This window comes from Dendropsophus ebraccatus, chromosome 14, assembly GCF_027789765.1.
Source record: "Dendropsophus ebraccatus isolate aDenEbr1 chromosome 14, aDenEbr1.pat, whole genome shotgun sequence".
NCBI lineage: Eukaryota > Metazoa > Chordata > Amphibia > Anura > Hylidae > Dendropsophus > Dendropsophus ebraccatus.
The window spans coordinates 17,120,933-17,141,804 of NC_091467.1; the positions used below are offsets into that span (position 1 = coordinate 17,120,933).

The window sequence follows — 20,872 nt, forward strand, 5'->3', positions numbered from 1 at the left end:
CTCACTGTAATTATCCATCCCAGCATTACAAAGAAGCTACAATGTTGCAGATACAGTCTGCCAGTGACTTGTTTACATCAGCTGTCTCAGAAGGGAGGGGGAGACAGAAAGAAAAGCTCACACACAGATTTTTGTGTCTTCAGCAGAAAGCAGCAGCTCAGAATTGGGGGAAGGATAGTGAATAGACAACAACAAGTATGGAATGAATTGTTAGTCTCACCATGGGCAGCAACATAACAAAAGTTATGTTTGAGCGGAATACCTCTTTATTAAGAGCCACCAGTGATGGTTTTGCAAATACAGTGTTTTTCCCTAAGTGGTGATGCCCTTTAAATAAGTTTATCTCACTATTATCAATCAACAACTTGAAGATTTTATATCTATGACTTGAGGAACAAAAATTCATCTGGAGGAAGCGCTGATAGTGGTGCTTCATCTACATCATTATATCAAATCCCAGCATTAATGATGAAGACTGTTCCCCACTGTACACTGGTATGGCTGATAGCTGTGATTACGTTACCCGATATGTCACAGTAGACCGTAAATGGTTTTAAAGGGCCGCTGCCGTCAGGGTCCACAGTGTAGTTGCCGGAGTATTTCCCACTGATTCTGTAGGCATCACAGTTTTCTTTGTAGAGAGCTTTAAAGGGAACATGGATGGATTATTTGAAGGCCCAATGTCCTAAACATTTTATCACATTCTAAATACTGTATATTATAAACTAGAGCTATAATCTTAGTAGTTAAGAAAGTCTTAGTTCATGTGTCTGTGTCACCCGCCTACTCCTGAGCAACAAATGCCCACAGGGTGGGGCCAATCCTCTTAAGTGCCCAGCTTTTCCATCCCTTTTAACGCCTTGCCTCTTAACCCTGCTTTTCATTGACAGGCTTTTTGCTGTAGGGCAGGGGTAGGGAGCCTTGGCTCTCCAGCTGTGGCAAAACTACAACTCCCATCATGCCTGGACAGCCAAAGCTTTAGCTGATAGGAGTTGTAGTTCTGCTAAAGCTGGAGAGCCAAAGTTCCCTACCCCTGCTGTAGGAGATGGAGACACTGGGCACTTAAGGAGATCTGCCCCGCCCTATGGGCACTTGCTGTTCATTTGCATATTCTTACAAGAAGAAGTTAACAAATCTAAGGCCTAATTCACACAGGAGCATTTTGTACCTTTATTATAGCCAGAGGTCCTTGTCAGACATTGTGAGTCCAATATCCTGAATTGACAGTCAGATTATATCCACTTTCAGGGCAGATATAATTCAGATGTGAGCATGTGCCTGTATTATGGTTGTGTGAATATGGCACTTGTTTAGAGACATGAGTCGTCTGTGTTTAAGTGTTAAAGGTGTGAAAACTGTGTGTGTGTATATATATATATATATATATATATATATACATATATATATAAAAATATATAATTTCTGAAGATTTTATCCACCAGATTTAAAAGACAGTTATTTATATATGCCAACAGGGGTGAGCATCTATGACTAGTACACAAGGTAAGGACATAATGTTCACTTAGTACAGGGGGTGTGTGATTCCAGACATTACAGCCAGGAGGCGCACTCACGTTTATGGCAGGTTTCTCCCTTGTAGCCTGTCATGTCACAGATACAGAAAAAGTCGTCCCAGGACTGGTAGCAGCGACCCCCATGTTCGCATAGATTCGGCCTGCACCTGAAGTGAAATGGATGACACAATGAATATTCTTCTACTAGACAAATCAATGTTCTTTATGTGAAGGACAGAAACCGAAAATAACAGAAAATAGCAGGCAAAGTAGGATATTGGGAACATTGATTACAGCAGGGGCATTGTATCTAAATCTCTAGACAGATCAATGATCACCAGCAGTTGTGATGGGTCCCTTGGGTGCTTATCACGGTGGTCTGAGTAGAGATATGATCCATCCAGACTGTCGGTACCGCCACCCACAAAAGGGGAAATGACCCAAGGACGGTGTAGCTGGTGTGTAGGTGCTGCTGTAATGATTACTGAGTCCCAGGCTCCTGGCTAAGCTCAGCAGGGATGCCTGATCTGTGTGTCCTACTTCTCAGAGAACCAGAGAAGAACTGAACTACACTTCCTCTCCCCATGTGACTACTTCTTACAGGGTGTATGTAACAGCTTCTATGAGTGGTGGAGAAGAGAGTGTGAGAAGAAAGGATGATAGAGATATGCAAAAGGAAAGAGTCTCTCTCATTGGTGTACATAATCACAAAATACAACACAATAACCCTTACATGACTGCAGCTGTGCAATATACATACATAAATATACATAATACTGACATCTAGTGGCAAAACTTATACATGACTTCATCACCACTTTACTTTTGAAGTACCAGGCTTTTGCGTGGGGTGTTTTAAACAGAAACACCCGTTGTGGGACACCACATGTGCATCCTTAAAAATATTCGTAAGCAATTGAGGTAACTACCTGTCGGCAATGGCACAGACATTAAACATAACTTCGGAGAACCTCCCCAGCCATCCCAGTTGCATACGATGGAAGTCCACAGGTTGACCATCCACAGTGATCAGCTGCATGCAGCCATGAAATGCCGTCTGGTTGGAATAGCAGCCAGAGCCTGCTGCTGGTTTGGGGCAACCTGTGAGGTGATGAATAATAATAATAAGTAATCTCCAAGAGAGGAGGATGTCTTATTAAAGGGGTACTCCGGCAAAAAAAATCTTTAAAATTAACTGGTGTCAGAAAGTTATAAAGATTTGTAATTTACTTTTATTTAAAAATCTCAAGTATTCCAGTACTGCTGCTGTATGTCCTGCAGGAAGTGGTGTATTCTCCCCAGTCTGACACAGTGCTCTCTGCTGCCACCTCTGTCCATGTCAGGAACTACTGTGCAGTGAAGGAGTGTTATTTGGGGGGATTTGTTACTGCTTTCAACAGTTCCTGACATGGACAGAGATGGCAACAGAGAGCACTGTGTCAGACTACACATCCTGTAGGGCATACAGCAGATGATAAGTACTGGAAGACTGAAGATTTTTTAAATAGAAGTAAATTACAAATCTATATAACTTTCTGACACCAATTGATATGGAAAAAAAACATTCTGCGCTGGAGTAACCCTTTAAAGCAGAAATAAAAGCCGCCACACTGCCAGTGCCATAGGAGGACTGTGGGGCCCCAATCTGTCTCTCATTCCCGGCAACCATGAGAGCTCAAAATGACTTATTTGAGGGGTAATATACTAACACGACACATTGTGAGACCAAACACTGCATAATAACAAGATGTTTAGTAGTATGTGGTCCTGAGGATGAAATCAGACAGCAATTTTCACAACCTTCATGCAAATGCGAGAACCGTCTGGCACGATGATAGTGAAAGCTTGTGACCTGCGCGGCTTCTGACTCATAGGAGAGATGCAAGGTATTCAGGATTTAATTCATTTAAGTCTTTTTATAAAAGATATATGAAAAATTCCACAGCCGAAAATACCCTATCCGGTCCTCCCGGGACGCTAAGCTCTTCGTGCATGTATTACCATTGCTTCAACAGAAGGATAACTAGCCGCTCATGATAAAGCAGAAAACGCTTATTATCATACTGTGTGTATAGATCTAGGCCGGGGCTGCACGGCAACCTTGGCTGCCACACTTGCCTGCAGGTGCATTGCGGCTAATGGGAATGGGGTCTTATAGCCAGACACGACCCACCAATCGTACTAAATGTAAGCACTGATGTATTTCATAATTACATAATAGTCCTAGGTTTTACTATCCAGGACAAAGAAGCCTGATGTTTGCTTTCTTCTCTTCATCCCTTTTATTAAAGGGATTATGGAGAATTAGAAAATACACAACTATTTACTTGCAAAACAGCGCCACCCCTGTCCTCAGGTTGCATGTGGTATTACAATTCATCTCCATTCACTTCAATGGAACCGAGCTGCACTACCCCACTACCAAACTGAGGACTGGGGTAGTGCTGTTTCTGTGAAAAAACGTGGCCATGTTGATCTAAGCTTGGAAACCCCTTTAAAATGCAGCCTCTCTAAGGCTGGGTTCACACTGCATTTTTTTGCAACATATCCAGTTTTTAATGGTCACTTTAAGCGTATACAAAAACGCGGTCAAGCGCAAATTTGTGTTCGCTGCAAAAAGAAGAAAAAAGCGCATTAGTTTCGATCCGTTGTTGTTGTTTTTTTTATAATGGAATTTAATGGAAAAACGGATCCAAAGGTATGACACACAATTGCATACATTTCTTCATCTGTTTTTTTTTCCATAAAATTTATATGTTAAATGAACTGCTAAAAACGCAGTGTGAACCCAGCCTAAGGGGAGTCATTCTCAACACCCAATGATCACAGGGTGCTCAGCTACATGGTCTTTCCTTATGGTACATACATACACTTCCCAACTATATTTGAGAAAATCAAGATACCGGCATTGAGTAATTGTATTACGACCAGCTATATGGTTGTAGTAACCATTTATAAATATATATATATATATATATATATATATATATATATATATATATAGATATATATATGTTTCTTTCTAAGGTGATGGTTTAGGACTAAGCTCCAGCCACACCATGTTCCGAACTGTGGAGTTTACAGTATTTCCGGGTATGTTAGAGAATGAGGCAGTATCTGCATGCATATACTATATCTGTGTGTAGCACCCATAGCAGGCAATGTGCGTCTATCTAGGCTATGTTCACACCTTGTAAGAGACCGGCCTATCCGTGGCCCAGCCATGGAATGGCCAGTCTGAGAAAAGATCATTACGGCTGGTACTGCAGTACCGGCCGGATGATCTTTAGCACCGCTGCGTTCTGATGCGGGCACATCTGTGCACGCCTGCATCAGAACTCTCCACTGCACACAATGGAGCGAGTGGCCGGAGCCGCATGCTCCATTGTGTGCACTGACAGGGTTTTCTGCGGCCGCTATTCATTGAATAGCGGCCGCAGAAAACTGACATGTCAGTTTCTCGCGCCGCCGCTAGGAGTACCATGTGTATACACTCCGGCCCGGATTCCCTTAGCCTGCAGCACAACCTAAGTTCCATACTAATCCCGACCGTTGCAACAACAGCCGTGATTACTGCGGAACTTACGTTGTGTGAACATAGCCCTATAGAGTAAGTGCTCTCAGCTTTTTACCTCCGAAGTAATACGTATCCCCTGAGCGGAGCTGGAACTGGTAGTTAATCTTGAACTGTGCACCTTCATCCTCATCAATAATAACCACAGCAGAGTTCTCCCGGGCCACCAAGGAGACGGAGTGCCAGAAGCCATCATTCAGCCGATATCCTGGAGGGAAAAGGAAAGTCAGAGACTGATGTTTCCGCGGAGCTGTGTGATCACTCATTCCGCAATCTATTCCTAGAACAACCTGCGAATTGGGTGTCACACTACTCTTCTGAATGGGTTATGGATTGGGCCTCATTTATCAAAAGTGGCGTTATTGTAAATGTCAACCAGGCGGACTCAGCTTTACTTTCTTAAGTGTCTCTGGGGAATAAAAAAAAGACTAAAGCAAAGTAGCAAATACACAACGAATGTGAAACAAATAGAGATGAAAGCAACTGGAGCATGCTCAATCCAATCATTCAGCATTTGTATACTGGTGGCTGGAGAAGTTGGATGCAGCCCTAGGGTGTCCTGGAAAACATAGATATAGCTATGGCCTATGTTTGTATCAACCCCCAGAGGATCGTCTGTCCACTTGCTAGGTGGTGAAGTGTGGTGGTTGGACGAGATACAGCCGGACCTTAAGATGTTATGTTGTGACGCCAGTGCCGGTTGGGCACACAGGTGTGATGGCACGCCTGCTTTTAGTTAAGAAGGCCGGTTGTACCTTGTTCCCCTGTGGCCAGTGTCCTGCCAGGCTACTACAGGTCCCTTGGGTTAGTGTAGTCACGGATAGCTGGAGTGGTGTAGTGACCCTCCCGGACTATTGGTACTGCCACCCACAGAAAGGGGAAATATCCCAAGGTTGTGGTGTACACTGTGTCGGTGTGAGGCGAAGAATCACAGAGTCTTTTTATCATAAATAAGCTTGTTTTTACTGGAGAAGTACGTGTGCAGCAGGTTATACAGTTTTGCGTTGACAGTAAAAGTTTCTCTTGAGAAAGCCCTTGATAATACTTTTGGACGAACACTGGTTAATACAGCAACTAGATCTGTGATAGGAATACAGCGAAGAGTACAATTGTGCTGACTGAGTAGCGTGTTGAGAGATACAAAGAATCAGAGTAGCAGAGAGGAGGATGTCGTGAGAGTCTCAACCCAAGTAGTAGTGTGCTGTGATTTGTTCTATCTGGATCAGTTCCTAGCTTCTTTGGCTTTTTTGTGGATACTGTCCTGCACTGTCTGTGACTCTCCTAGTCCACGGCGTGGGTTGAGGTTGTCTCGGACTTGTCCTCTCCTGTAAGGGCCATAACACTGCATGGTGTTGTGTAGAGCAGTGCTTCTCAAACTGTGAGGCGGGCCTCACCAGTGCGGCGCCCCCTAGTTGTTGGTGAGGCCCTGCTGAGTCCTTTTGCTGTTTGCAGAAATCTCCATTTTCACAACATTATTAATTTATTTTGTACTTAATTTATTAGCATATAGAGCTTGGGAGACAGGTGAAAGGTAGCCCTAGCATTATTCTCAGCTTTTAAATGGACTTTCACCACAGATAGTGAGGCCCAGGCATCCTCTTGGTCAGTCTGGTGAGGCCCAGGCATTGCCATGGTCTGTTGGGTGAGGCTCCAGTAGAAAAAGTTTGAGAAGCACTGGTGTAGAGTAAACTGAGGAGAAACTGCTAGCTGTGTCTTGTCTTGCTCCATACCCATATGGGGACCTGACTAAGACTGAATTTCTCTTCCTGTGTCCCATGTGACTTCCTTCCTCAGCGTATCTAAAGTGCGCTGTGAGTGGGTAAAGAGTGCAATAGAAGAAGTAAAGAGAAAGGTGATAGGACAGAAGAAGAAAAGATTCCCATAGGTTCACAGATCCATGTGACACACAAAAAAAACAATAACCGTTTACATACTTCAACCGTGCAGCATTTGAGCACATATACCAAATACAGCGACATCTAGTGGCGAAACTTTATCACTACCTTCATCATCACTGACTAACAATAGGAAAAGGCTTTTACGAAGGGTGTAACCTATAGCAACACCCATGGTGGGACACCACAAATGTCTTCTCGGACTTCATAGGGCTACATCCAACTTTTTTAGCCACCATTATTGAAATGCCGAGCTTTCCGATTGCGCTCATCTAAAATGGTCACTAACAAATATATGTTTTAGTAAAGGGGAACAAAATGCAGCAAAAGCATTGCTGCCAGCAGCCCATCTCCTGTTTGGAGAAGAGAGAGGTGTAGACAAAAACAATGATTTTACCAACCAAAGATCAAATCAGTCAGGTGTTTGCTCGCTTGTCAGCAGATCGCTGGCATTTTACATGGGCCGATTATCAGGCGGATGAGTATTTCTAGGACTGCTCATTTAACATAATCGTCCCATAAAGGTAAAGGTAAAGGACCACATAGGATAAAAATTCTGCAGATTTTCTGCGGTTAAAGTGAATATACCATTAGGTATGTACATCGGTTTGTGTTTTTTACATGAACAGACTTAAGCCAGCGCGGGGATGCCAGTGCCGCGGACCTTTTTTTTGAACCACCGCATGGTTCCCACGCATGGAGCCAGTCTATTCCCTTGGACTGGCCCAGCATGAAACACTGGGGGTGGCCGCAACCCCCCCCCCCTCCCCCCTGGGTGACAAAGCTCTGCCCTCCCCTCTGTGACGCAGCCTGCCTCCAGTGCTTCATGCCGGGCTGGTGCGTGGGAATAGACTGGTCCTGTGCACAATATAAAACAAAGCGATGTACGGGTGCATTTGCTTTAAATCTACAGCAACAAATCTGCACCATATGCAGATCCATGCCATTCCCCCATTAAGGCTATGTTCATACATATTATTTCCCCCAGGCTTTTTCAAGCCAAAACCAGGAGTGGGTTAAAAAAACAGAAACTGTGCAAATGTTTCCATTATAATTTTGCTCTTTCAGCTCAACTCCTGATTTTGGTTAAAAAAAATACTGACCAAAAGACTGACAGAAATACTATGTGTGAACATAGCCTAAAACAGCAACTCTATTGCTGACTTTAACCCCTTAAGGTCCAAGCCAATTTTCGTTTTTGCGCTTTTGCTTTTTCCATTTTATGTTTAAAAGTCCATAGCGCTTGCATTTTTTCACCTAGAGACTTATATGAGTGCTTATTTTTTGCGAAACCAATTGTACTTTGCAATTACAGGCATAATTTTTCCATAAAATATGTTGTGAAACCGGAAAAAAATCATTTGCGCTGTCAAATTGAAAAAAAAACGAATTTGTTTTGATTTCGGTGAGTTTTGCATTTACGCCGTTCGCCCTATGGTAAAACTGACTTGTTATATATGTTCCTCAAGTCGTTACGATTACTATGATATATAACATGTATAACTTATATTGTATCTGATGGCCTGTAAAAAATTCAAACCATTGTTAACAAATATACGTTCCTTAAAATCGCTCCATTCCCAGGCTTATAGCGCTTTTATCCTTTGGTCTATGGGGCTGTGTGAGGTGTCATTTTTTGCGCCATGATGCGTTCTTTCTACCGGTACCTTGATTGCGCATATACGACTTTTTGATCGCTTTTTATTACATTTTTTCTGGATTTGATGCAACCAAAAATGCGCAATTTTGCACTTTGGGATTTTTTTGCGCTTACGCCGTTCCCGTGCGAGATCAGGAATGTGATTAATTAATAGTTCGGGCGATTACGTGTGCGGCGATACTAAATATGTTTATTTATTTATTTATTAATTTATATTTATAAAATGGGAAAAGGGGGGTGATTTGGACTTTTATTAGGGGAGGGGATTTTTTATTAATAAAAACACTTTTTTACTTTTTTTTTTTACATGGACTAGAAGCCCCCCTGGGGGGCTTGTATATACATAGCACTGATCTCTCATAGAGATCAATGCTGTGTATATACACAGCAAAGATCCATGAGATCAGTCATAGATTGCCATGGCCTGCTGCAGGCCACAGCAATCTACTGCCGAGCCGGGATCAGCGTCATTCCGACGCTGAGGCCCGGCACGGCCAGAAGAACGGATCTCCCCCCCGCGATCGCATCGCGGGGGGGAGATCCGTGCCACTAGACACCAGAGGCACTGCCCGGCTGCACGTGTCAGCCGGGATCAGCGCCGTTCAGAGCGGGGTCCCGGCGGGACCCCGCTCTGAACACCCCCCGCGGCGCCATGACGTATCAGATACGTCATGGGTCGCTAAGGGGTTAAAGTAAACAGTTACATAGTTAATACGGTTGAAAAAAGACACATGTCCATCAAGTTCAACCAAGGAGGGGGTGGATACAGGGAAGGGGGAGGGGTGATAGGTTCTATACATGTGCATTTATATTATTTTGGTCTAAGAACCTGTCTAGGCCTGTTTTGAAGCCCTCTCCTGTTGTTGCTGTGACCAGATCCTGTGGTGACTGTTCCACAGATTCACAGTTCTCATGGTAAAGAAGACTTGTCGCCTCCGGAGGTTGAACCTTTTTTTCTCCAGGCGGAGGCAGTGCCCTCTTGTCCTTTGAGGGGGTTTTACCTGGAACATCTTTTCCCCATATTTCTTGTAGGGGCCATTTATATATTTAAATAAGTTAATCATATCTCCCCTTATACGTCTCTTCTCCAGACTAAACACATGTAATTCTTTTAATCTCTGTTCATAACTATAACAGTGTATCGGTTATGCTGGGATTACACGGAACGATAATTCGCCCAATCGAACGATTAACGATTTTGAAGCAACGATTTGGTTTTTATAACGATCAGCGTTTAGATGGAGAAAAATCGTTAGAAGATTCGTAAGAAAAATTGTTATTGCGATCGTTTTTAAGATCGCTTAAGCCCATCTTTTACATAGAGTGAATCTTTGAAAGACTGTTTACACAAAGCGGTCTGCGAATTTTTAGCGAACGACGAACAACGATTTGAAAACATGTTGAAAGATCAAAGTGAACAATTTTTTGCTCATCGCTTGATCATTTGCTGCGTTTACACGGAACGATTATCGCTCAAATGCGATCGTTATTGCGAAAATTCAAGCAATAATCGTTCCGTGTAAACGCAGCATTACACAGATTAACATGTTGCAGTTTTAATATCTGCATGGCAGGTCAATTCCTGCACGGATTCCTGTGTGTGGATGAGATTCCTACTAATCTCATCCACTTTGTGACAGTAATATACTTTAGGCAAGGGCATAAGTATTGGTGTAGCAGCCATAGCAGCTGCTATGGGGCCCAGTGCATCTTGGGGCCTGGTGGTCCGGTAGAGTAATAGATTGGGCCCCCTTAGCTGGCATCACTGCAGCACCTGGTGGCCTCCTGGGTGCTGCAAATGTTTGCTTAACAGCAGACGCTCCTGATGAGTACTTACAGTTAAGCTAAATACAGCGCTGTGATTGCAGAGTGGGTAGCCATTGGTTCCCCATTGGGGGGGGGGGGGTGCAATAAAAAGTTTGCTTTAGGTCCAGCCATTTCTACTTATGTCACTGGCTGTGTGAACATCCAATGTGAACATACTCAAGGGTTAAAGCGTAACGGTCATTTCAGGGTAATTTTTCTGAAAACATTAAATATCAATAGTACAAGCGATTTTAAGAAACTCTGTAATAGGTTTTATGTACTAAAAGAGTTTCCTTCTGTACTAAAAAAGCAATCTTCCAGCCTCCCCCCTCACATCAAATGAAGCAGGATTTCTCTCTCCATTATGTGGCTATGGAGAGGGGAGGGGCTGTTAGGAGTGACTGAGCACGGAGCAGTCCTGCACAGCACAACACCCTGCAATCTTCTCTCAGTAAGTTCATAGATAAGCACTGACCTTTCTGACCCCAGAATCCTGCGATTAAGGTGCCCAGAGAGTCTACAAACAGCTGACCTTCATGTCACCTCTTCCTGCTCCCTCATCTCCCTCAGCCCCTCCCCCCTCCATAGGCTTACAATGGAGAGAGCAGAGCCCGTCTTCACTGGCTTCTCTGTAATGAAGACGTGTTTGCCTGATAATGCACAGATAAGAAGTCAGGGGGGGAGGCTGGGAAATTGCTTCTTGAGTACAGAAGGAGGCTTTTTTGTCTGATGAAACCTATTACAGAGTTTCTTAAAATCGCTTATACTACTGATTTCTGCAATAAAAAAAAACATGACAGTTACTCTTTAAGGCCTAGATTTACTAAAGGCCCTATTACAAGAAGTGATTATCGTCTGTATTCGGCCGATAAACACTTAAGGGGAGATTTATCAAACATGGTGTAAAGTGAAACTGGCTCAGTCGCCCCTAGCAACCAATCAGATTCCACCTTTCATTCCTCACAGACTCTTTGGAAAATGAAAGGTGGAATCTGATTGGTTGCTAGGGGCCAATGAGCCAGTTTCACTTTACACCATGTTTGATAAATCTCCCCCATAGTGTAATAGAAGATAACGATCAGCTGGCATGCATGATGTCTGCTAATCGTTGTCTTTGAACAAGTTGAAACATCAACGATCAGTATAGCAGCGATCTGCTTCCGTCGCTCCGTGTAAAAGAAGTGGTGGCAGCAGACCGCCGCTATCTTCTATTGGGTGCCCGGACGTTCTAGTGTCACCCTGGCAGCTCCCCAGCTCTTAACTCACTTGCTGTCAGCGCGTGTAATAGCGGGGAACAAGGAGCAAGTTCGCGCTGACCTGAGCGCTGGCGCTCGTTTGCTCCTCTGAATCGCCCCGTGTAACAGGGGCTTAAGGTTGTCACTTCTCCGATGTCTCTGGTAAAATGAAGCCTGGGCTGGGTGGTTGCTATGGGCAGGTAGACAGTTTTCTAGGCCATCCCTTGCATGCATTTGGCCAAGCATCAGTTCTAGTTAAATTACACAATTATTATAACCTAAATATTTTCCTCTGGGGAAAAGGATGTGTGACAATTCTTCACGACTTCACGATCATTACTAGTCCGTCCCCTTCCATGGAGAAATGAGAGATGGAGAAAGTTTGCGTGAAGGTGACAACAATATTTTAACACATTCAAAGCCATTGTTGACGCCAATCCTTAATGTAATTACACACTGAATAATAACCTAGCACATCAGACCAGACAATGCAGTCAGACTTACCGGCCGCAAACACCAGCTTCTTTCTCTGCGGCTGGGAAATGGTCACGTTGATCTGCCCTTCGCTTAGAGCCATTTCCAGTGATCCCCAAGATCCAGCGAAGTTGGTGAACATCAGCAGGCCAATGGTGTCCCATGTCCGAAATTTAAAGCTCACCATGATCTTTAAGTTGGCAGGAACTCCGGGCACCATGAGATAGTTGTTAATTCCAGCGAATGTGACAGGAACATACGGCATTTCTATACACGAAAAGCGAACCTTACCCTGCAAAGTGACCAAAAAAATATGTTGGTACAAAATTTACAAGTGGCAGTAGTAATGGGGAACGGGGGCTGAGTACAACAGTGATACCACTTTTAGTGATGAGCAGAGATGCCGCACTGCTCGAGTTGGGCAACGTTCTACGAACCCGAGCACTCGGCATTTGATTTCCTGTGGCTGCAGAAGTTGGATGCCGCTCTAGGGCTGCCAGAAAAATATGGATACAGCCTGCTTCGTCAACATTTTTTTTCCTTTCATATCAACTGGTTATAGAACCTTTTATAGATTTGTAATTTGCTTCTATTTAAAAATCTCAAGTCTTCCAGTACTTATCAGCTGCTGTATGTCCTGCAGCAAGTGATGTATTCTTTTCAGTCTGACACAGTGCTCTCTGCTGCCACCTCTGTCCATGTCAGGAACTGTCCAGAGCAGTAGTAAATCCCCATAAAAAACCTCTGCTGCCCTGGATAGTTCCTGACATGGACAGAGGTGGCAGCAGAGAGCACTGTATCAGACTGGAAAGAATTCATTACTTCCTGCAGGACATACAGCAGCTGATAAGTACTGGAAAACTGGAGATTTTTAAATAGAAGTAAATTACAAATCAATATAACTTTCCGACACCAGTTAATTCGAAAGGGAAAATTTTTTGTCAGAGTACCCCTGTAAAGCGACTCTGTACCCACAATCTGTGTCTCTTCCCCCCCCCCCCCAAAACCACTTGTACCTTCGGATAGCTGCCTTTAATCCAAGATCTGTCCTGGGGTCCATTCGGCAGGTGATGAAGTTATTGTCCTAAAAAACAACTTTTAAACTTGCAGCCCGTGCCAAACTTGCGTGGCCTAGAGTGTCTGTGCATTAGGCTGGCACAACCTCTCTGTCCCTCCTCCCCGCCCTCCTCATCATTAGGAATGCACAAGGCAGATTTTCTACTATTCCTCAGCTGTGAGAACACGGCACATGAGCTGGATTGTTAAGGCACCTGTGCGGTATTCCCTGCAGAGGAATAGGAAAAATCCTGCCAGTGGCACTCCTAATGATGAAGAGGGTAGGGAGGAGGGACGGAGGGGTTGTGCAAGGCACAGATACTCTAGGCCACGCCAATTTGACACAGGGCTGCAAGTTGTTTTTTAGGACAATAACTGCATCACCTGCCAAACGGACCCCAGGACAGATCTTGGATTAAAAGCAGCTATCTGATGGTACAAGTGGTTTGGGGGGTCAGATTGTGGGTACAGAGTCACTTTAACCTCTGCAGGCTCGGGGAGTCAAATAGCGAGCATTCAGGTTTGGAGAACATTGCCAAACAGTTTGTCATCTCTGCTCACACCACTTTAAATGAATCTAGGTTACATATAAGAGATGACATTTACATATTATACGGTAACAAAAAACATAAATGTGAACTCAAATACAGCGGACGCGCTAATGTTCAGAATATTCATGTTCTACAAAGGACAAAGGGCAGAAATGGAGAGAAATTATTGATTGGTCCCAGTGTGGAATTCATTAGCACTGTGGGATGTCAGTGAATAAGCAGCTTCAGGCGTCAGCAAACTCATTATCACCGCTCCTCTCATACAGGACACTGCGCCCTTATCCAGGATTATCCTCACCAATGTCTCTGTGTCTTCTACTACCGTATTACTGGTGCAATTTGGCTTTATTGTTGGGATAGATGTAATCACTGGTCAGGAGAACTTGTAGGCGACCTTATAGCTGTAAAATGTCTTCCTACTGTGCATATGCCCTTGTTGTCCCCCATCACATTCTGATGTCTCTTTCTGCTCAGCTAGTTTAATGTGACTATTACACCTATAGACGGACTAATCCCCGAAAATAGAGGGAAATTATCAGTCATTGCTAAGAAAAAGTGGAGCAGCTGTCCATAGCTATGTATACCATGCATATACTGTACCGTGCACATACTATACCGTACACATACTGTACCATGCATATACTGTACTGTGCGCACACTGTACCATGCATATATTGTACCGTGCATATATTGTACCATGTATATACTGTACCGTGCATATACTGTTCTGTGCACATACTATACCGTACACATACTGTACCATGCATATACTGTACTGTGCTCACACTGTACCGTGCATATATTGTACCATGTATATACTGTACCGTGCATATACTGTTCTGTGCACATACTATACCGTACACATACTGTACCATGCATATACTGTACTGTGCGCACACTGTACCATGCATCATCAGTGATGTCATCAACTCTGACCAGCTCCTACAGCCTACATCACCCTCTCCCTGTCATACAGTATATACACATATACTTCATTACTGCACACTGCCTTGTGCTGAACAATGCCACAAGCAGAAGAGCAGGCAGTAGATACAGCAGCATTTGGAATGCTGGAGGAGGGGAGTTAACAGGGTGATACGATAGAGTGTAAAGGCAAAGCAATGTATTTTTCAAATTGTGGTACTGTTCAGATAGGAACTGCAGTGATTATCTGACATAGGAAGAGACACTGCAAAAAAGGGGTTGGTGAAGCCTCAGCCACGAGTCACAAAACACAGGAATAGCCAGATATCCCTCCACACCGATGAGGGGAAATACCTCAAAACAGCTGTCTATGGATGGATGCCTGGCTTTGGTATTTCCCTTGTCATGTTGTAATACTTGCAATAGACTTAAAGGGAACCTGTCACCAAAATAATGCTAAATCTAATCTATCGCCATCATGTTATAGAGCAGATATAACTGAGCAGATTGATATATATCTTTGTGGGAAAAGATTCAGTATAACTTGTAACTTGTTTGAAATCCCTGCTCATTCTGTAATAAGGAGTCCAGTGGGCGGTGTCACTCTATGGACCGGACTCTTTAGCCTGGGAAGATCAGAGATTTCATTCAATAAATTATAAGTTATATGGAATCTTTTCCTATAAAGATATATATCAATCTGCTCAGCTCCTCCTGCTCTATAAAAGTATGTTAATAGCTTAGATTTAGATAGCTTTTTTTCATGGTGACAGGTTCCCTTTAAGGGGCCCCCCTTGTATTTCCTTATTTGTGTCCCAATACTCACATCCAAAAGGGCCCTTAAAGTTACGTATCAGGGTGGTTTGGTGATCTCTACACTGGGAGATGTTTTCCAGACAACCTTAGAGCTTTATCCAACTTCAGCAGCCCCAGCTAATCAAATGCCGAACGATCGGGTTCGGATGGACTCGAGGATCGCTCATCTCTAGGTCTGATATAAGTCTGAATTAAAGGGGTTAACCAGCATTAGAAAAACATGGCCACTTTCTTCCAGAGATAGCACCACTCTTGTCTCCAGTTCAAGTGTGGTTGCCATTAAGCTACGCTCATTTCAATGGAAGCAAGTTGCAAAACCTGCACCCAAACCGTAGATGAGTGGGGCCGTCTCTGAATGTCTATGAATGATTTTTGCGGTAATGTTGTTAGAATGTAGTTTTCCGTTCCTCTACGCCGGCCATATTAGGAGCTTAGACTATTGAGATGGCAGAGTGAGCTATACATCTATATACATGTGTTGATGCATGTGGATAGATAGCGTTTTGATAGAAGGTCAAGGACGTGTCTAAACTGATTATTATTATTATGTGAGGATTTTTTATGTATCCCGATGTTTTTTATTTATTCAATATTTTCTTGCATTTGTTTTTTATATAGTCTGTTATTATAGTCTGTTGATCTGATGGAGGGGTAATTTCCCGAAAAGACATTTATCTATTAAGTTATTCTCAGTGAACCTTGGAACGAATGTCTATTCTTCTGCTATGTTTTTATATCCGGCTCTTATAAGGAAAAAAAAATCTAGGTCACACATTCCCTTTAAACTGTGAAGTCAAAAGGACAGATGAGCGCAGCCGATGGGACCCAGAGAGATCATGTGGACAAATAGGACGATCAATAAATAAATCAGAAAGGGAATGTATAAAGTCACTTTAGATGTCTGTTCCTCTCCATGAATCCGAGTAATACCCCCTCTCCAGACTCACCACAAAGCGGATGGATGATTTTTTCCTCCTCGCCAGGTCAGCAATGTGTACTCTGTTATAGACGATGTTCTCAAGGCAGCCACGAAAGTTCTGCTTGTGAGTGATGGTTTTATCGTCATGTAAAAGGCCAGCAAAAAATATCTGCACATAAAAAGATAGAATCAATGGGAGACAGACTGGACACACACACATATATATAGGGTTTACAATTTATTACAGCTAGTCAGATGACAGTTACTATAGATCAATATGTTTAGCAATAATGTATTCCGACGACTATTTACAGTGCTTCCTCATTGGTCATGATAGAGGGGATGGATTATCTTGTCATAGAGAGTGGTCCCCCATGTGGGAACTACTCTCCTTCTGACCCTGGGAATGTATAACAGTAAGCTGGAGATGCATAAAGCATCCCTAGCTTACTGTATGGGCAGGTCTGAATGAATTAGAGGTTCTTGCCAATCCTAATTTGTTTCAAAGTTCAAACTGAATCAACACTGGTTAAGAATCACACCAAAGGAAAGATTTACCCTTCCCTTCCCCATTCTTTTGTGTCTAATCTCTAAAAAGTTTCAACCTGACTTACCACAACATAAGACATCCACCTTTGTTGCAATAAAATGCACAGTAAAGCATCAGCAATAATGAAAAAAAAAAGATAAAAAAGTCCCCATCACTACCTCTTTATCCAGATCTAGCTGGTCAAAATGCCCTTTGCATCGTATCCTCTGTATTTCTCCATCCAATGTAATGTTGAGATCACGCAAATTGCGCTGGATATGTACTGAGTGCCAGTGCTGGTCATCTAATAGGCTTCCCAGGGTGGCAACTGTATGGCTATCTACAGCATGGACAGGGCTGTTTCCTGTTGGGGGAACAATAACAAAGACATTAGTTCACATAACCATAATAAAATATCTTAGGGGATAACTGGTATGATACCAAACTATGGCTCACAAAGAAGCAATATGGTAAGTACTCTTTAGGCTATGTTTAAATAATGGAAGCCATGATGGTCATACAACAGTCCCAAAGGATACCCAATGTCAAGGGTCTCGCTGGATATTGGGTATCCATTGAGTCTGTTGTATGATCATCATGGCTTTCATTATGTGAACATAGCCTAAAGAGTTGGGAGTTGAGTCCCAGAAGTGTTGGGTGTTCTGTCCCAGAACCCGCAACGCAGACACTCATCTCCAGTGTGAACAGAGTCCTAAGTCAATGAAACACATACCCAGGCTGATTCGGAAGATCAACTGCGCCTTCTGAAGCTCCAACGTAATGTAGTCTCCTTGTGAGCCTTCCGCATGCATCAGCACCCCCTCCTTCTCCAAGGTCTTAAAATTGAAAGAAATATCATCCTGTAATGTCCGATTACTCTTTTTTCTGAACTGATAGGAAATGAGGTCATCGCCGTCGAAAGACAGGACATCATGGTCTGCGGATTTAAAAAAAAAAAATATTGATGTGTACACAGGGAAGAAGTGATATTTTTTTCTGTACAATCTGAAGTTCTTAACCTATGGGGATTATACATAATCCGTAAATCTAGTGGATAGAAGCAGTTCCCTGCCTATCTGTGCATTTAGTCATTTCTTTCTTGGCATCTGTTATTTCACGATCAAACTAGTGACATTTAAAAAGTAAGATTTTAATCAATATCTCACTGAACACAAGATCGGTATCCAAAGTTTGGACAAGACTGAGCTTCCTAGAACACTTTAACATGAAAGGAAGGTTAATAGTATAACTTAGATGACAAAATCTCCACTTTAATAGTTGATTTTCAATGACAGCATCAAATCTTATTGGCATGGAAGGAACAAGCCAGTGACATATTGCACATGCTGTATACAGACCCAAAAGAAGAAGGACTGCAGTTAATAACCTCATCTAGTCTCATCTACTTCTGTAGTCATGTATTGTAGAGACGTGTAAGGCATCACAACTGGTATAGCCATGCCAGTGTGGTAGAGGGATGAGTAAGGGTCCTATTCCACGGGCCAATCGGGGCCCGATCAATAATGTAAACTAGCAGATCGGCGCTCGTTTACTGGCCCTATTACACGGCCGGATAATCGTTTAGCGAGGGCTGCAGGGACATCATTACCAATGTCCTTGCAGCCCTGGTTAAACACCATACTTTACCTAAACATGTTCCAGGTCTTCTCCTGCGCTCCTTCTTCCTCCCGGTCCCGCGCGCAGCAGCAGCTTCGGTGCAGCCTGTCTGAGCTGACAGACCGCTCAGCCAATCACTGACCCACGGCAGTCCTGGCCAGAAATTGGCTGAGTGGTCTGTCAGCTAAGACAGGCCTCTCCGAAGCTGCTGCTGCACGCGGGACCGGGAGGAAGAAGGAGAGCAGGAGAAGCCCTGCAACATGCTTAGGTAATGTATGGTGCTTGAGGAATCGTCGGTCGCCCGCCGTGCATCGCTATTCCAAGCAGCCATGTGCGGTCTGTGCCCGATGATTTTAGGTTTGAACCTAAATAAACGATTAGCTGATAACACGATCATCAGCTGATCGTTGTCTCTATTCCACGGAGCGATAATCGGCCGAATGGGGCCGATTATCGCTCTGTGGAATAGGCCCCTAAGGGGACATGGGGAGGGGCTCAGAGAAAAGTTAAGAAGGAAGAAGTATGTTTTGCAGAGACTGGCTCTGAAGTTGTACGCAGCTGCAGGGAGCGTGGAGAAACAAGCAAGAAACTGGGGAGCAGGAAGATGTAATGTATGAACTTCACTATTAAAACAAGGGCTGCACGGACATCATTAATTCCCTTGCTGCATGATAATTGAGCCGTGTAATAGGCTCAGTAAACAAGCTCCGATCTAACGATTGACACTCGTTTACTAAAGTGATCCAGCCGTGTAATACGGCTCTAAGCTATATTTTGAAATGTGTTCTCCAACTCTATAATAAATTTGTGATTCATACTTCTGGCTCCAGCAACACTTCTGTTGACAGCAGCACCTAGCTACAAATATATGCATCGGTGGATCTGGATTTACATTTATTGCAAAGGAGGCTGAACCTCATATGGGAGTATGTTTTAAGCTATATTGTGTCTTAGGGTCCATTTACACAGAAAGGTTATCTGACAAGTTATCTTGTCATTAAGTTTATCAGTTGTACAAATTTCAGTGATCACAGTGGTTTCAGATGCCTTCCCCCCATGTGATATGTGATTTCTAACACATTTGTAAATAACTTAATTTACCAAAAATGTATTTTTCTTTTCAGAAATAAAGCTGTTGTGGTTACTACGTGTCTCGCTTTTCTACAATCTGCTGTTCACTGACTGTTTTTAAGCTCAGTCTGTCTCTAGTAACAGACAGACCAAGATGGAACACAGGAAGAAGGGACAGGGCTTAGTTGGTGATTTACTAGTGATTAGAGTGGAGAATAGTCATCCAATTCTTTGAAGCATATAATAGCTGATACAAAATGGAACACAGAAGACGTTTTAGAATCTTCCTAACAAAAAATACTAAAAAATTATGTTATCAACTTACTGCTTTCACAGCCATAAAGTGCAACCCGAAGCCCGATCTTTCCCCTTGGGTTCCAGGCTACAGGAATAAAACGAACATAGCGTGCCTTGATGGGGTAGTAGAGGCGGTGCTCAGTCACGCCTGATGCATTTACATTGCCAAAGAAAGTCTGTTTAAAAAAATCAAGAGATTAAAAATACCAATAAACAATACACATACCAATGTACTAATTTTAATTTAGCTTAAGATGCTTAAAAGGGAATGTGACCTATTGTTTAAATCCGTTTTTTTTTTCATGTTAACTATATTTTTCTAGATTTTTTTTTGTTCATTTTTATTCTAAAACTTTTCTCAACTTTTTTCTTTCTGCATTATTATCCACACAAAATGTTTTTAATATGCATTCAACCCTCCCCCCTGTCAGGATAGAGAAAAAACAAAACACTTCTCTCTCTAACGCTGATATTTTTATGTACTTTAAGGCCGTAGAAGGGTCCCGCCTCAGCCATTGACTGGCTCACGGCCTGACACGTCAGATCTCCCCACTCAGACCTAGGAGTGGCCGGAGACTGGAAACAGGAGCAGAGGACAGTGGACACCAGTGCTGGAGCCAGCGACATAAGTGCATGTTATTATGTTCAGCCACCTCCTCTGCGGCTATTTTGAGAAAAAAAAAAAAAAGTCCATGCCCGGACCTCTCCTTTAAATCTGATGGTTGTAAATCGATGATACCATACTAATGTTATTATGCCTATTAACTAAGGTGAAGTCAATAGCCACCATCTTTTACAGCTTTACTAAATTTTCTTTTCTGACCACTTTCCAAAATTTCTAGGATATTATTATAATGGCCCATCAAACCAAACTGGAGTGGCAACAAACAAATAATAAATTTGGAAAGATGACTGGTTTAACCCATCATTATGC

General features: G+C 43.0%; 1 protein-coding gene across 2 annotated transcripts in view; it reads right to left on the reverse strand.

Annotated features, from left to right (window-relative positions):
* CNTNAP1 (contactin associated protein 1) overlaps nucleotides 1–20,872 on the reverse strand; it is a 59,325-nt gene that overhangs the window by 14,016 nt on the left and 24,437 nt on the right. For both annotated transcript variants that reach the window (XM_069952469.1, XM_069952468.1), the window contains exons 4-12: nucleotides 19,967–20,114; nucleotides 17,687–17,890; nucleotides 17,133–17,317; nucleotides 16,453–16,593; nucleotides 12,189–12,450; nucleotides 5,147–5,296; nucleotides 2,444–2,615; nucleotides 1,575–1,681; nucleotides 524–643 (exon numbers count right to left, since the gene is read on the reverse strand). In XM_069952469.1, coding sequence (XP_069808570.1) covers nucleotides 524–643; nucleotides 1,575–1,681; nucleotides 2,444–2,615; nucleotides 5,147–5,296; nucleotides 12,189–12,450; nucleotides 16,453–16,593; nucleotides 17,133–17,317; nucleotides 17,687–17,890; nucleotides 19,967–20,114 — 1,489 coding nt within the window. The remainder of the gene's footprint in view (nucleotides 1–523; nucleotides 644–1,574; nucleotides 1,682–2,443; nucleotides 2,616–5,146; nucleotides 5,297–12,188; nucleotides 12,451–16,452; nucleotides 16,594–17,132; nucleotides 17,318–17,686; nucleotides 17,891–19,966; nucleotides 20,115–20,872) is intronic.